The sequence below is a fragment of the Poeciliopsis prolifica genome, unplaced genomic scaffold, assembly GCF_027474105.1.
Source record: "Poeciliopsis prolifica strain line A6 unplaced genomic scaffold, Auburn_PproV2 SCAFFOLD023, whole genome shotgun sequence".
Classification (NCBI taxonomy): domain Eukaryota; kingdom Metazoa; phylum Chordata; class Actinopteri; order Cyprinodontiformes; family Poeciliidae; genus Poeciliopsis; species Poeciliopsis prolifica.
Window position 1 is genome coordinate 2,780,952 of NW_026562398.1, and position 14,406 is coordinate 2,795,357.

Sequence of the window (14,406 nt, forward strand, 5' to 3'; positions counted from 1 at the left end):
ATGACAGAAAACACAGAATGGAGTTTAACTAAACCTCTTTCTGGGCCTGGGTTTGTCAATGGAAAATGTTCTTTTTTTTTATCCACATGCAAGAATGGAGTGTGAAGAACTTATAGAATATCTGTCAGTGTTTTCTCATGCAAAAATTTCACATTAAAAACAGCTTATAGTGCAAATCAAGACTTTAAAACGAGCATTGACTTTCATGTAAACAGAAAGCCAGAATTATATTCCACATTTGGTAAAATCATATTACATGAGGCCAGAACAACAAATGCTCTAACATATATAATGAGAAAGCACTTCACACTTTACTTTTCCCATTTGTCATTGTGGTTTGTGCTTTCCAGGCCCCTCAGCTCGGCACTCTGATGGGAGTCTACTTGCCATGCATCCAGAATATTTTTGGGGTGATCCTTTTCTTGCGGATGACATGGATGGTTGGGATTGGCGGAGTCTTTGGCTCGTTCATAATTGTCTTCATGTGTTGCTCTACGGTGCGTTAAAATTCAAATGTTCATTCTATGGTTCATCTGCTGTATGATGGAGACATTCTTTTTTTTTAAAAAACTAATTACACGTGGGGAAATACATTTCTGTCCATAAAAATATACATGTTTTTTCTGACACAGTGCATTAAATCTGCAGATGTCCTTGTCTGGCATATTCATTCTTAGTTTAATGTACAAATGTTGAACTTGAATCCTGACATCTGGTTTGACGGGGTTTAGTTGTCAAAATTACTCAAATAAAAAAAAAGAAGAAATTGAAACAAAGCGTTCATATGTGCTCCTTGGAGATCATTATGTGAAGAGAGATTCAACAAAGTGCAAACCCTTCAACATAAAGAGTAAAACAAAATTTTAAGATGTACTTGATAATCAAGTGAGACAAATCAGAGATATTATTTGTCCACTGAACCATTCGATAACCAAATAAGACTTGATGTTCTTCTTTGTTGTCTATTGCTGTTTCCAGACCATGCTCACAGCCATCTCTATGAGTGCCATAGCAACAAATGGAGTCGTACCAGGTGAGGATCTTCCTCCTCTTCCTACTCACAAAGTATTCTTTTCTACATTTTGCCAGATTATAGCTCTGGACTTCAGGGATGTTATCTGCTAGATGAACATAAAGTAGACCATAACAGTAGCAGAAGGAAAAAAAATGTAGTTTTAACATAAAACTCTGAAAAGTACTCCAAGTGTTTGTTCGGAGACTATATTTTACTCTGAAACAAAAAAGATGTTACCATGTAGTACCACCTTTTGCTTCAGATGTTGAAGTCCCCCTGTGTGTAATTTGACCTTAGTATCAACCCAGTTGTTTTGGATATGGTCATTTTTCAAAGAACACATCCAAAAAGACCAAAAAGAACACATCCCACAGTTTAGGTTATAAAGCAAAGACCCAAGCTTTGAACATCTCTTTGAGATTCATTAAGCAAGTTGGTACAACTGCAAATACAGGATGGAAGAGCGTTTAGAAACCAAAGAAAAAAAAGGCATGTGCAATAACGTGCTCCGGTCAAATGAGAATAAAATGTAACTTTTTGACCTGTCTGGAAACCCCTGTATGTGGCACTGCACATCGTCCCTACCATGAAACATAGTGATGACAGTGTCATGCTGTGGGGATGTTTTTCTTCAGCAGAGACAACAAAACGTATAAGAAAAATTCTCAAAGTCTATAGAAACTGTGCAGGTGAAAGGTATTTCTGTGGGTCTTGAAGATGAAATTCCAATAACATAAATTCAAGTTTGGGGTAGTACTACAACTAATGAGAAATACTTATTCAAACAAGAGTATGAATACCTGCAAAGAATTATCTTAATGAATGTGACAGATCAGAACACTGAATCCAGTATTTTTTTTACCCACAGCTGGTGGGTCGTATTACATGATCTCTCGCTCCCTGGGGCCAGAGTTCGGTGGAGCTGTGGGGATTTGTTTCTACCTGGGAACCACCTTTGCTGGGGCCATGTATATACTGGGTTGTATAGAAATTCTTCTGGTGAGTTGATCCAAACAGAAAAAACAGCTTTTGAATGTATTTGTGTTATTTGGCAGTTATTTCATTTGGCGTCTTCATCCTGTTTTAAAAAATGTCAAAAATCAAATCAAACTACAATATTTATTTAGAAGACAGAAGTGCAAACATCCTAAGAAAGAACAAGAACCAGTTACTTGATACATTGCTGGATTTACCTTTTTTTTTTTGATGCCAGACTCTGTTGAGATGCATGTCATCCTATCACCCTGTGCTAAAGTCAGACAATCTCACACACTTGATTTCTATGTGGACAAACAACATAAAAGAGGAGAGCAATAGAAAAGAAAAGAGTACATTGTTCACTGTGGCTGTTGGCAAAGTGATTGATAAAATTATAAAGCAGCAGGCATGTCTATAAATTGAGAAACGCCAATCAAACATGTTGTCAAAAATATGCTTGAGGTCTCAGCAGTTGTCAATCAAACATCTTTGCTCAAATTCTAGCTTTTTCAACTTTTGACAAGTTACTTTTGTAATCACATTTTTAAATAATTATGATGATGATGTTGTTATGCAGGCTATTTCATTTGAAACTTTGAAAATAACTCTTGTCTTGTCAAATTATTTGATATGGTTCATTTACTTTAGTAAGAGAACATGTAAGCATTTCATTTATTGTTCTAACAACATTTATATAAATTGTACATATATATACAGAGAGAGAAAGAGAGAAAGGCAGTGAGAGAAAGATTGAAATAATTTCTTTTCTCTATACCTTCCTCTTTCCCTCAGATTTATATTGTTCCACAGGCAGCCATCTTTAAGATTGAGGGCCTGGAGGGTCCCGAGGCAGAGATTGCTCTCCTCAATAACATGCGGGTATATGGCACCATCGTGCTCAGTTTCATGGCCATAGTTGTTTTTGTTGGGGTCAAATATGTCAATAAGTTGGCGCTCGTCTTCCTGGCCTGTGTTATCCTATCTATTCTGGCCGTTTATGCTGGAATCATCAAGACTGCCCTTGAGCCTCCTGTCTTTCCGTAAGTGATACTCTTGTTTAGTTACTTTACTAATCTCTGCATTATGTAACAATGCATTTTGTTGTTTATTTTTGACTTGGCAGTGTTTGTCTCCTTGGAAATCGAACGCTTCTCTCTAAATCATATGACGTTTGTGCAAAGGTCATTGAAATAGACAATGAGACGATCACCACGAAAATGTGGAGATCATTCTGTGATTCTGATTCCCTCAATGCTACATGTGATGAATATTTCATCAACAACAATGTTACAGAGATGCAGGGCATTCCGGGGGTCACTAGTGGGATCCTTGCAGGTTGGTTCTGTGACACACTGATACCATAGTTTGACGATTATGCCACAGACTCTTTATGTACACTCATTCTTCTCTCAGAGAACCTGTTTGGAAACTATCTGGAGAAGGGAATGATCTTGGAGAAGCGTGGAATCTCATCCAATGTGGATCCTGAAATTCCAACCACCAACGCCAATCGCTATGTCCTGGCTGACATCACCAGCTTCTTCACCCTACTGGTGGGGATTTATTTCCCTTCTGTTACAGGTGACAAGTTTTTTTTTTTTCTCATATTTAATGATATAAAAAGCACATTCTATGGCAGTAATACCCAACTATTGATGACAAGCATATTCAAGTACATAGAACCCAAGAGTTCTTGGTCTCAGACCATCATTGGCCAAATGTCAAGATTAGTCAAGCAAGTTTATTATTAGCCTTATGGAATTATGTCACTAGGGCATTAGTGTGAAGAGAGAGGCATAGCTGTCAACTGATCATCACCTTGTGGTGAGTTGGATATGGGGAAGAAAGGTCTGGCAGACAGACTTGGTAAAGTCAAACAAGTGATGAGGGTGAGCTGAGAATGTTAAAAAAATTTCTCTCATCTTATCTCTTATCTTATTGTTGATGTTCTTGTTGACTTCCTGCTGTGGGTGGAGATTTACACAGGTAGTAAAAGTTGCTCTGGTGAGCGCTGCACTCAGGCCAAAGGAAACTGAAAGCTGTGTTGTTTTTCCTTCGTCACTACCCGGCATTTCCAACCCTTTAAAGATGACAGCGTCAACCATCTCCAATGCAGATGCAAGATTCAGGAGCTGTGGCCTCAAGTCCACACATCCACACCTGTCATGGCAAACATGAATAGACTCGGTGGAATAAAATGTTGCATTGACTACAAAATGAGAAAATCAGTTATGCTTGACAGGTTATTCTGGGCAAGAACATATGTAAAATATTAAGCCGAAAACAGAAAATGTTTATGGAAAACATTTGAGTGATTCTGCGTATTAAAAAAGGGAAGACAGAATCTTAAGAGTTTTTTTGGGTTTTTTTTTCTGATACTCACAGGGATCATGGCAGGCTCAAATCGCTCTGGTGATCTGCGCGATGCCCAGAAGTCCATCCCGATTGGTACCATCGCAGCCATCACTACCACCTCCACTGTGTGTATCCTTAGCTGGTCAAACATTGGCAAAAAGAAAAGAAAGATCAACATGTTCCGGAGGGTCGTGAATATGTAAACAAATATTCTTAACCAAGTGGTGTTTCTTAACATTTCCTCCCCAGATATGTCTTGTGTAATCCTATTTGGTGCTTGTATAGAAGGAGTTGTACTGAGAGACAAGTAAGTTTGACTGGTTTATTTATTTGTCACTTTTTTAAATCATCTGCATCACATGGTTTTAAATTCCCCTTGCACGCATTGATAGCAAATAACAGAGATTTTGCCTGTTCAGGTTTGGAGAAGGGGTTAACGGTAACCTAGTGATTGGCACGCTGGCATGGCCTTCTCCCTGGGTCATCGTGTTTGGCTCTTTCTTCTCCACCTGTGGTGCAGGACTTCAGAGTCTGACTGGAGCTCCACGTCTTCTGCAAGCCATCGCAAGAGACGGCATCATTCCATTTCTCAGAGTTAGTCCAGGAATTCTTCCTAAAGCTCAATTTATTTGCCTTCCATTGTCATGCAGAAACAAACACATGAGGATTTAAAGTGTGATGCATGTTTTTTTGTTGTTTTTTTGTTGTTTTTTTTTCGGTTATTGCTTTTAGGTTTTTGGACATGGTAAAGCTAACGGGGAGCCAACCTGGGCACTGTTACTAACAGCTAGCATCTGTGAGATCGGTATTATCATTGCCTCCCTGGATGCAGTCGCTCCCATCCTGTCTATGTAAGAATTCCAGGACGAATTCACTGTCAGGCAAAATAATTGCAATTACTTATTTTCATTTTTTTGTGATTTCTAACATTTTGTTTTTGTTTTTAGGTTTTTCTTGATGTGCTACATGTTTGTCAATCTTGCCTGTGCCCTGCAGACCTTGCTGAGGACACCAAACTGGAGGCCACGATTTAAATTCTACCACTGGTAAGACTTTAAGCCAATATATATCATATCAACATTTTTAAGAATGTTTCTTTTCAGTTGTGTTCAGGCTTACAACTCACACTAGCTCTGTTCATTTCCATATGATATGTGAAAATATGTGAATGAAAAAGAAGACAAATCAGTCAAGATTGCACCTTAAAGTTCCAAAGAAATTTTGGACAATACAAATAAAATTAGGGATTAGATCACAGCAGTGCAACAAAGGCTGTCCAAATTTGACAGCTCATTTAAATATGTCCTCCTTTTCCCTGAATATGGAGGACTGATGTATCCTTCATAACCCACTCTATCCCAAAATTCATTCATCAATGGGAGATTTTTGTTGCTGTAACAATGGCAGGCGAAGTTAGGGAGGAATACAGTTTTAAATATAAGTACATTAAAATTTTCTGGTACAAACATTAAAAGCTTGCAGCAGTTTTGTTGTTAGGCTTTTGCCATGTGCACAGACACTTTTCATATATTTTTTGCCAAAAAATAAAAATAAATTAAATTATTTAATTTATTAAAAATGACAGCTTCTGAGCTTGAACTATTTGTCACAGATATGACATAATTTGGTTTGTATTTTCTTTTCTCATTCTAGTTTTGTTCTTTACCTCAATTTCAGGTTTTATTGGTTAAATAATCATGAGGGGGAAAAACAACAGCCTTGCCTTTTTAGAGTGCATGACTTGAAAGGCTATTTTTAAGTCCAAATATTGGGTTGTAAACATATCTGTTTTTGGGGGGGGGGAGTAAGGCAAACTGTTTTATTTATGTTTCATTCAAAATATTTAGGTTTCAGGTTTTAGGTGGCTGTAAAATTTGACATTTGGCCTTTAAAAGCAATGGAGAGGACAAAATGTTCTGTAAACAATCACATACTTTTGACATCCTGTCACCAACAGGGCTTTGTCTTTCCTGGGTATGAGTCTGTGTCTGTCGCTCATGTTCATCTGCTCCTGGTATTATGCCATAGTCGCCATGGGTATTGCCACCTGCATCTACAAATACATTGAGTTCTGTGGGTGAGTAACCATTACAGCAGCAAGTAATTTATCATTGATGGATAAGCTTTTTAAAATTACAAGGTTTTCTTTGTTTATTTCTTTTCATGATTATCCAAGATTATCTTTGATTATCTTTGTATATTTCTTTTCATCACAGTTTAAATAAATCTGTTGTCAATTGTTATGTTTTAAAACAGAGCTGAGAAAGAGTGGGGCGATGGCATTCGAGGAATTTCGCTCAGTGCTGCACGATTTGCTCTGATGAGGCTGGAGGAGGGGCCGCCACACACCAAAAACTGGAGGTCTGTTTAATCATATGATTTGTGTTTAAACATATGGGGGAAAAATGCGCTAACTTGAAACCAGTTTGCTTTTTCCTTTTGACTATTTTTCCACTAATTTGTTGTGGTTCTCTGCTTTCTGTAAGGCCTCAGATCCTGGTTCTGGTGAGCATGGATGCTGAGCAGAATGTGGAGCAGCCCCGCCTGCTCTCTCTGACCAATCAGCTGAAAGCAGGCAAAGGCCTGACCATTGTAGGTACCGCTGTTCAAGGAACTTTTCTCGACAGCTACAGTGAAGCCCAGAGGGCAGATCAGGTATCTCATTTCCCTTTGAAAGATACACAGCTTGCCCACATTTTCAGTTCCAAAGTGGAATTTCCAGTTGTGCATCTTTGTCTGCAGTCTTTGCGTAAGCTGATGGAGACAGAGAGGGTGAAAGGTTTCTCTCAGGTGGTCGTTTCCTCCATCATGAGAGATGGGACATCACACCTGATCCAGGTTGGAGGACTTGGGGGTTTGAAGCACAATACTGTGATGGTCAGCTGGCCTCAGAACTGGAAGCAGCCCGAGTGCTACCAGCAGTTCAGGAACTTCATTGGTAAGGAAACTGCTTACAGCCTTGTCTGCATGTCCTTTTATCATGGCTATATCTGCAAAAAAAACAAAAAACACTCAAATAATTTCTAATTTAATCAACTGCTATCCAATATTAGAACATGAAGTTTAATTTTGCCACAAGATATTATTATTTTATTAGTTGGTAAAAGATTGTTCCAATTTTTTTTGTTGTCTTTTTCCTTTTTCTGTTTACAGAGACTGTTAGAGAGACAACCATAGCCAGTTTGGCCTTGCTTGTTCCTAAGAATATCTCCAGTTACCCGTCCAATGGAGAGCGCTTCACTGAAGGACACATAGATGTGTGGTGGATCGTCCACGATGGAGGCATGCTGATGCTTCTGCCCTTCCTGCTCCGCCAACATAAGGTGAGAATCAGCACTTTGTGCTCTTTTTATTTCAGACATTTACTGTGTAGTGAGAAATAATCCATCTAGGTTAGTGATGTGAATTTAAAACAGTGTATTGGTGAAACATCAAGGATTTCAGTGCATGTTCAAGTCAATGTTTGTTGCCTCAGGTGTGGCGGAAGTGCAAAATGCGCATTTTCACTGTGGCACAATTGGACGACAACAGCATCCAGATGAAGAAAGACCTCATCACTTTCCTTTATCACCTGCGCATTGATGCTGCTGTGGAAGTAGTGGAGATGGTGAGAGATTTGTTTCAGACTTACATCCTCCATTATTAGCTTTCTAGGAAAGCTTGCTCATTGTTTCTAAATAAAACCTGTTCCTTGGACAATCATATTGTTTATTAACATAAACATCTGCTTTCCTCTCAAAGCTTGACAGTGACATCTCAGCTTATACCTATGAGAAGACACTAGTAATGGAGCAAAGATCTCAGATCCTCAAACAGATGCATCTGACAAAGAATGAGATGGAGAGAGAGGTAAAGTGGAAAACCCTTCCACCGGAAGAAATTAACATAGGAAACATTACATGGGTTTTGTTATCCAGCGACATTAATCTAATGATCACAATTTTTTTTTTGTTTTCATTTTAAAAATTGTATTGATTTGCTTTACACCACTTTATGTTAGTTTAACACATCAAATCCCAACAAAATACGTTGAAGTTTGTGGCTATTATGAGCCAAACTGAAATGATGTCAAGGTGTATGAATACTTTCACAACCATTTTGGAACAAACTACAGGAATTAAAAGGGGGTTCCTGTTTCATTTTTGTAGATTCAAAGTATTACCGATTCCTCCCGTGGATCCATTCGTCGTAAAAACCCGCCATCCTTGCAGCCCCAGCACAGCATGGAGGAGGGAACCAGTCTGGCAGAAAAACCAGAAGATAAGGTAAACATTTAAAACCTGTCTGTCTCTCTCTGTTGTTCAGATTCTGTGCCCTCGGTTCTTCCTTGAAATGGGGTTGCTTGATCCCAGAAGCAGTGCGGAAAGGGCGACGCACTATTGTTGGCTGGGTGAATAATCGCTTTCACTGACAGGTGTCTCTTTTCATCTTTTCACCCTGCCATCACACGTGTTTGTCTCTCAGTCTGAGGCTGTCTCCAACCCAAAACAGGTCCGCCTGATTCAAAGTAAGAATGCAGCCATACCCACCAGCCCAACAAGTCCCACTTCCCCTGCTGCCACGCCTGCAGGAGGCACTGTCACCTGGAGAGACAGCAAGGGCCCGGATAAAGGGATGACGGACTCAGCAGCGACTGCAGGGGCAGGCAAAGACCCACTTAATATGAAACCGTAAGTCACCTGGTACCTAACTTCAACTCATGAGCCTGTGAGGTTTATATGAAAGACCCAACATAACAAATGCGACTAGTAGATCAAAAACATTCCAGGAAGTTAGACTTCAGAGAAAATATATATTTATTTATTTATTTTTATTTTATTTCTATAACTCATCTGGGAATAATATCTAGATGTAAACTTTAAGTTATAATCTGAATTATTTAGGGAATAAAATCAGACATGATCACAACACCAAATTAGTTATTTTTCAGTTTTTATGAAAATGTAACTTCAAATTAAACTGAACCTAAATTACTGTGTTCACATATAATTTTTTTTTTTACATTGTTTCCATTAGACATATGTGTTTTTTTTTTGTGTCAACTTACACTTTGTCTCTTCCCTTGTTGAAGGAATACAAGTTTTCACAAGATAAATTTATGAAATCTTGAAACATATTAGTAGTTTGTTTGTGTACTTTTTACATAAAGCCAACCTTTGAACATTTTAATTTCTCTAAATAAAATACCTTTGGGTCATGTGTTAAAATATAATTTTACTGACTGTTAAAAAGAAACCTATTGAACTTATGAATGCACATACATGATAGCAGCTTTTTGAAAAAACGTTGCTATTTTTTTTGACTCACGCTTCAGGGAATGGGAGGGCTTGTGAGTATTCACATTTTCTAATCCACTGTATTTCCTTTCTGATTGGAGAATCTAAAAAGCTGTTTATTTTTTTCCAGTTGTGAGTTGAATTTCTCTGGTTTCAGGAACCAGACGGATGTGAGGCGCATGCACACAGCAATGAGACTCAATGAGGTCATCACAAAGAAGTCCAAGGAAGCTAAACTAGTCCTGCTCAACATGCCAGGACCACCAAAGAACCGAGTGGGCGATGAAAACTGTATCCTTCATATTATTCCGTGTGTTTAAATTAAGCATTAGAAAAAAAAAACAGCATAGACTTCATATTATTTAATGTGATAATCCTTCACTTGGAGTGTCTCTCAGATATGGAGTTCCTTGAGGTTCTCACTGAAGGTCTCAACAGGGTTCTCCTAGTGCGAGGAGGCGGGCGAGAAGTCATCACCATCTACTCCTGAGAGGCTTAAATTGGCATTTTAAAGAACTTGTGAGTTCTTCTGCTTCACTGTGATTCTAGGAAAATCTTCCCTCCAACCCATCACCTGTCCCCTCAACTGGCAACCAGCCTGCAGTGCTTCCGGGAACGTCGACCCATGACCTAACTCCACCTTTACCTCCAAATCATCTGAGCTCATTTCACCTGATAACTTTTTGGAAGAACTTTCTGATTTATTCTGAATTTTTCCTTCTCATCTATAAGAAACAAATGTCCTTTTTGTCTCTTATCTGTCATTTGACATCTGTGGCTCTTTGAGAGTTTGTTCATCCTAAACCATTTTGGTTTCTGTCCATGATTGTAATAATGACACCAAGTAATATTATAAATGACTGAATTAATGGAGGTGACTATTATGTGTTCATTTAGATAAAACTAGCGTGTAAAAGCAACTAAGGGTGGGTTCTTTGTTATTTCATGTTTAGAAAATTTGATAGAACTTTGGATCTAAGAAAAAATATTTTATACAAATCATGGCCATAAATCTGGTCAGTTTTACATTCTTGTGAATCGTTAACCACCTAGTAAATTGTAGAATTCATATTCAAGTATGTATTTCATAAATCTGAACACTTATCTGTGGAAAAAGTAAAAATTCTCTTTTTGAAGAGCAATATCACAATACTGTAGATGACATTACAGAATAGAAAAAAATGTGCTTCATCACAATGTATTTGCTTTCTGCTGTGTCAGTCATTTTTTTTTTTATCTAAAATGCTAGCTTATTTTTAAAGATGAATTCTTTATATTAATGCTCTTATTCAGACGTTGTTTTTCTTTTTTCGAATGGTAGGATTGTGCATGTCAGCTGAATCTGTTGCAGATTAATTTCATAAATTGGCCAAGCTTTGCAGCACTAAATAGAGAAAGCTGTCAATTTTTATTGGTCAACTTTGTGGTCTGATTAAACTTTCCCTTCACTGTGAAGGCACGCTATGTAACTGCTAAAAGTTAGAGGCACAACTTTGTATCAAATAAAAAATACCCTCTTAATTGATAGGAATAGTAAAGTATGTGGTTTAGAAATATGTTTACAGATGCAATTTATTCCTTAAATGAGATTGCGATGGAAAAATGTTCTGGCACTTTTTTATTAGCTTATTTCACAAGCTGCGGTTCTGAGTATTTCTGACATGTGAACTAAATCATGCAGAAACATCTGTTCAAAGGTAATTATGTTCACTAAAAGTCATTGACTCACGGCTGCACAAAACCTGCAAAATACAAATAAAAATACAAACAGTGAAATGTGTTAAAAGTGAATTTCAGAGGGTGTGTGCAACAATTTTGAGATTACTTTGTTAATCAGAAGCTACATTAATGAGGGTATCTATGTTTTGATGATTTATTTAATGCTCCAGCTTATTTTAATTTTTTATGTTTAGTTTACATTTTATTAGCTTTTACAGAAAGGCTAAAATGGTAAACCACAAAACTTTGTCAATATTTGGCATAAAACTTCATCAGATAACTGGAGGAGAGCTAGGCCTAAAATATCCACATTTCAGAATATATTATATTCATTTAGATAAATGAAGAGGACAAAATTGGATCCTTAGATGTAATGTTTATTCTGAACCTCTCTATGTAGCAACAAACTCAAGTCAAAGTGTTTGAATTTCAGTTTATTCGGCATAAAATAACTTTGATTTTTAAGCTTTTGATTTGACTGAGTTGAGGACTTTCACTTGGATTACCTGAAACTTCATTGTTTCTGTTTTTTTGTTGTTCTTTTTTTCACATTTTGGTAAAATAGCTTTTGCATTCATGGATCTGATGTTATTTCTGGTGGATTGCTTTAACCATAGTTTTATTAACATTTACAGTGTTGTATAGTACTGATGCAGATAAAGAGGCCCAGATCATGATATTACCAACATGCTTTCCAAATAGGCTGCTCCTTTCCTGTTAGATTGTGTTCTTTAGTGCTTTTGTTTATTTTTTACATTTGAAACTTAAATAAATATCTCAATGTTTTATTTATCTATAGATTGTTTCTCTAACAGTATTGCATTAGACTACACTGTGCACAGATGAAGCTCTTTGGAGAACCTCATCTGTATAGTTTACACCACTGGAGGTCAGTGTTTATCAACATGTCTGATTCCTACTGAGAAAACTGTTTTGCTGCTTCGACTTTACAGAGAGCTTTTTGGTCGTGTTTATTTTCAAAGTTTGATTTTAGTTGAACAGTGGAGGGAAGAATATCATTGGTATTATAGTTTTATTTATTTGTAAATGACAGCCAGTTCATAATCTTATGATCCACTATGAATGCTACTGTGCTTGGGGGAATAGTGAGGCAATGACCCCAGACATGGCAGTATGTCCACTAAAGAATGTTTAAGAATTAAGAAAACGAAAGTCTGCAGCCTAGTCCATACCCAGATCTTTTTATTATTGACATGTTGTGAAAGAAATTGTACATCAAACATACCCCACAAACATATTAAAAGATGAACTTGAGGAGACCAACATCAAAGACTCAGGCAGATGACAGAGACTGGTAGACAGCTAAATGAATCTCACTGATGGAGCCAACATCAGTTAGGTGGGTAGGGTGTCCTAACATTTTGTTCAGAATATACATTTTTGCTTATCTCTCTTATACCTTGACTAAAACAAATTTAATCATTAAGTGCAGTTAATTATTTTTCTTTTCCAGACAAAGAAATAGATTAGCGATCAACATGTGGGAATTTCTTGACAAGAGACTGCATATTGATGGGGCATACCAAGTTATTTACATTGCTGTATGTTTTTGGTCAGCATTGTCACATAACTCATAAATCATAGCGTGTTTCCAACATCCAGAGCATGTACAGATTATCTTTATGGAGATAAAGTTTATCTCCATAAACTTTATCTTTATGGAGATAAATCTTTGTGATTAAAGTTTAATGACGAAAGCCCACTTCCCTCTCTATCTACTATTACCCCATCCTTTCACATAGGACTCACTTTGTGTTTTAATTTTCTCTCATTTGTATTAAGATGTATCATACAGTTTGCAAACCTTACCTCATCCTTAATACAATGATATATTGCTTTATTGAATAAAGTTTATACAGAGAAGTGTTTGCTTTATTTTACTGATAAAGGTGGTTGCAGCAACACCCCCTGTGCATGTAGTGGATGTTATTTTACAGGTGATACATACTGGTTCCTAGTTTGCACTGTTTGAAACTTTCTTTGCAGTCTGTGCATGCTGGGTTTGTTTTAGAGTAAAGGGTATCTTAAAGACACAAAACATATCATTATGTTTAACAGTGTTGATCGGTTTAAGTTAGGAATGTGTTTAAAACTATTACATATTTTATTTTCTGACCTTTATACAGCTTTTAAAGTTACATAGTTTGAATGGACCGTTTTTATGTCTGCACAAAATGCAATAAGTTTTAAAATGAATAAAAGTTGGCAATACGTGGACTCTTTTCTGTTGAGAGCTTATTTTACATTTTTCAGTATTAAGGAAGCTGTGTCTGCTGAAGATATCCAACACAGTGTCTGACATTTATTGTGCCCATCGCATGAACTTGTGGTTCGAGCGACCTTTGATCTTGTGAAGGAGATATGAACAGTACAGGACAAAGATAAGAGACCAAGCTGATCAGCTTTCTGTTATTTGTTCTTGGTCATATGCAGCCATTAGCTATAGGAGAAAGGTAATAATTGTGCTGTGAATTCAAATCAATCATTATCCAATAAAAAGTGAACTTTTTCACATGTTGTCAGAAGGTAATGAACTTCACTGTATTTCATTGGGATTTTACATGAACACAAAATGGTGCATGGTTGTGAACAGAGCCCCTAAAAAAGTCCAGTGCAACCAATTGCCTTCAGCAGTTATTTAAGTGCACCTTTATGTACATTTGTTCTGCACAGGCTTCAGAGATATTTTTACATCTACAAAACCCAACAATACATGGCTGATTCCCTAAAAGGGCCAAGCAAAGAGTGTGTTAATCAGATAAGCAGCCACACCTACGGTAACAGTGGAGAAGCTGCGGAGATCCACATTTGATGTGCACCCCATTACAATGTAGCTTCCATCCAAATCTACATTGTAATGGTTTAGCTCAGTGTTTTTCCATACTGGTCTTCAGGGACCACTGCCCTCCACATTTTAAATATGCCTCTGTGCCGGGGCACCATATTCGAATGATTGCATGACCGCTTCTGCATGCCACCGAGTGCTGCAGAAACTTCTTTATCGCTCACTTATTCAAGTCAGGTGTGTGGCAGTAGAGAAAC

General features: G+C 37.4%; 1 protein-coding gene across 4 annotated transcripts in view; it reads left to right on the plus strand.

Annotated features, from left to right (window-relative positions):
- Positions 1-14,406, plus strand: part of slc12a5b (solute carrier family 12 member 5b) — a 31,361-nt gene that overhangs the window by 14,468 nt on the left and 2,487 nt on the right. The window contains exons 4-26 of one of the 4 annotated variants that reach the window (XM_055046078.1): positions 351-497; positions 979-1,033; positions 1,884-2,014; positions 2,786-3,033; positions 3,117-3,328; positions 3,407-3,574; positions 4,379-4,477; positions 4,598-4,655; positions 4,768-4,942; positions 5,081-5,199; positions 5,296-5,394; positions 6,306-6,425; positions 6,605-6,709; positions 6,835-7,003; positions 7,091-7,286; positions 7,502-7,671; positions 7,824-7,955; positions 8,090-8,197; positions 8,497-8,613; positions 8,840-9,018; positions 9,663-9,677; positions 9,782-9,915; positions 10,023-13,581. In XM_055046078.1, coding sequence (XP_054902053.1) covers positions 351-497; positions 979-1,033; positions 1,884-2,014; positions 2,786-3,033; positions 3,117-3,328; positions 3,407-3,574; positions 4,379-4,477; positions 4,598-4,655; positions 4,768-4,942; positions 5,081-5,199; positions 5,296-5,394; positions 6,306-6,425; positions 6,605-6,709; positions 6,835-7,003; positions 7,091-7,286; positions 7,502-7,671; positions 7,824-7,955; positions 8,090-8,197; positions 8,497-8,613; positions 8,840-9,018; positions 9,663-9,677; positions 9,782-9,915; positions 10,023-10,114 — 3,048 coding nt within the window. In that variant the 3' untranslated portion in view covers positions 10,115-13,581. Of the gene's footprint in view, positions 1-350; positions 498-978; positions 1,034-1,883; positions 2,015-2,785; positions 3,034-3,116; positions 3,329-3,406; positions 3,575-4,378; positions 4,478-4,597; positions 4,656-4,767; positions 4,943-5,080; positions 5,200-5,295; positions 5,395-6,305; positions 6,426-6,604; positions 6,710-6,834; positions 7,004-7,090; positions 7,287-7,501; positions 7,672-7,823; positions 7,956-8,089; positions 8,198-8,496; positions 8,614-8,812; positions 9,019-9,662; positions 9,678-9,781; positions 9,916-10,022; positions 13,582-14,406 lie in introns of those variants that run through there. The other 3 variants (XM_055046076.1, XM_055046077.1, XM_055046079.1) reach the window with 3 other exon arrangements.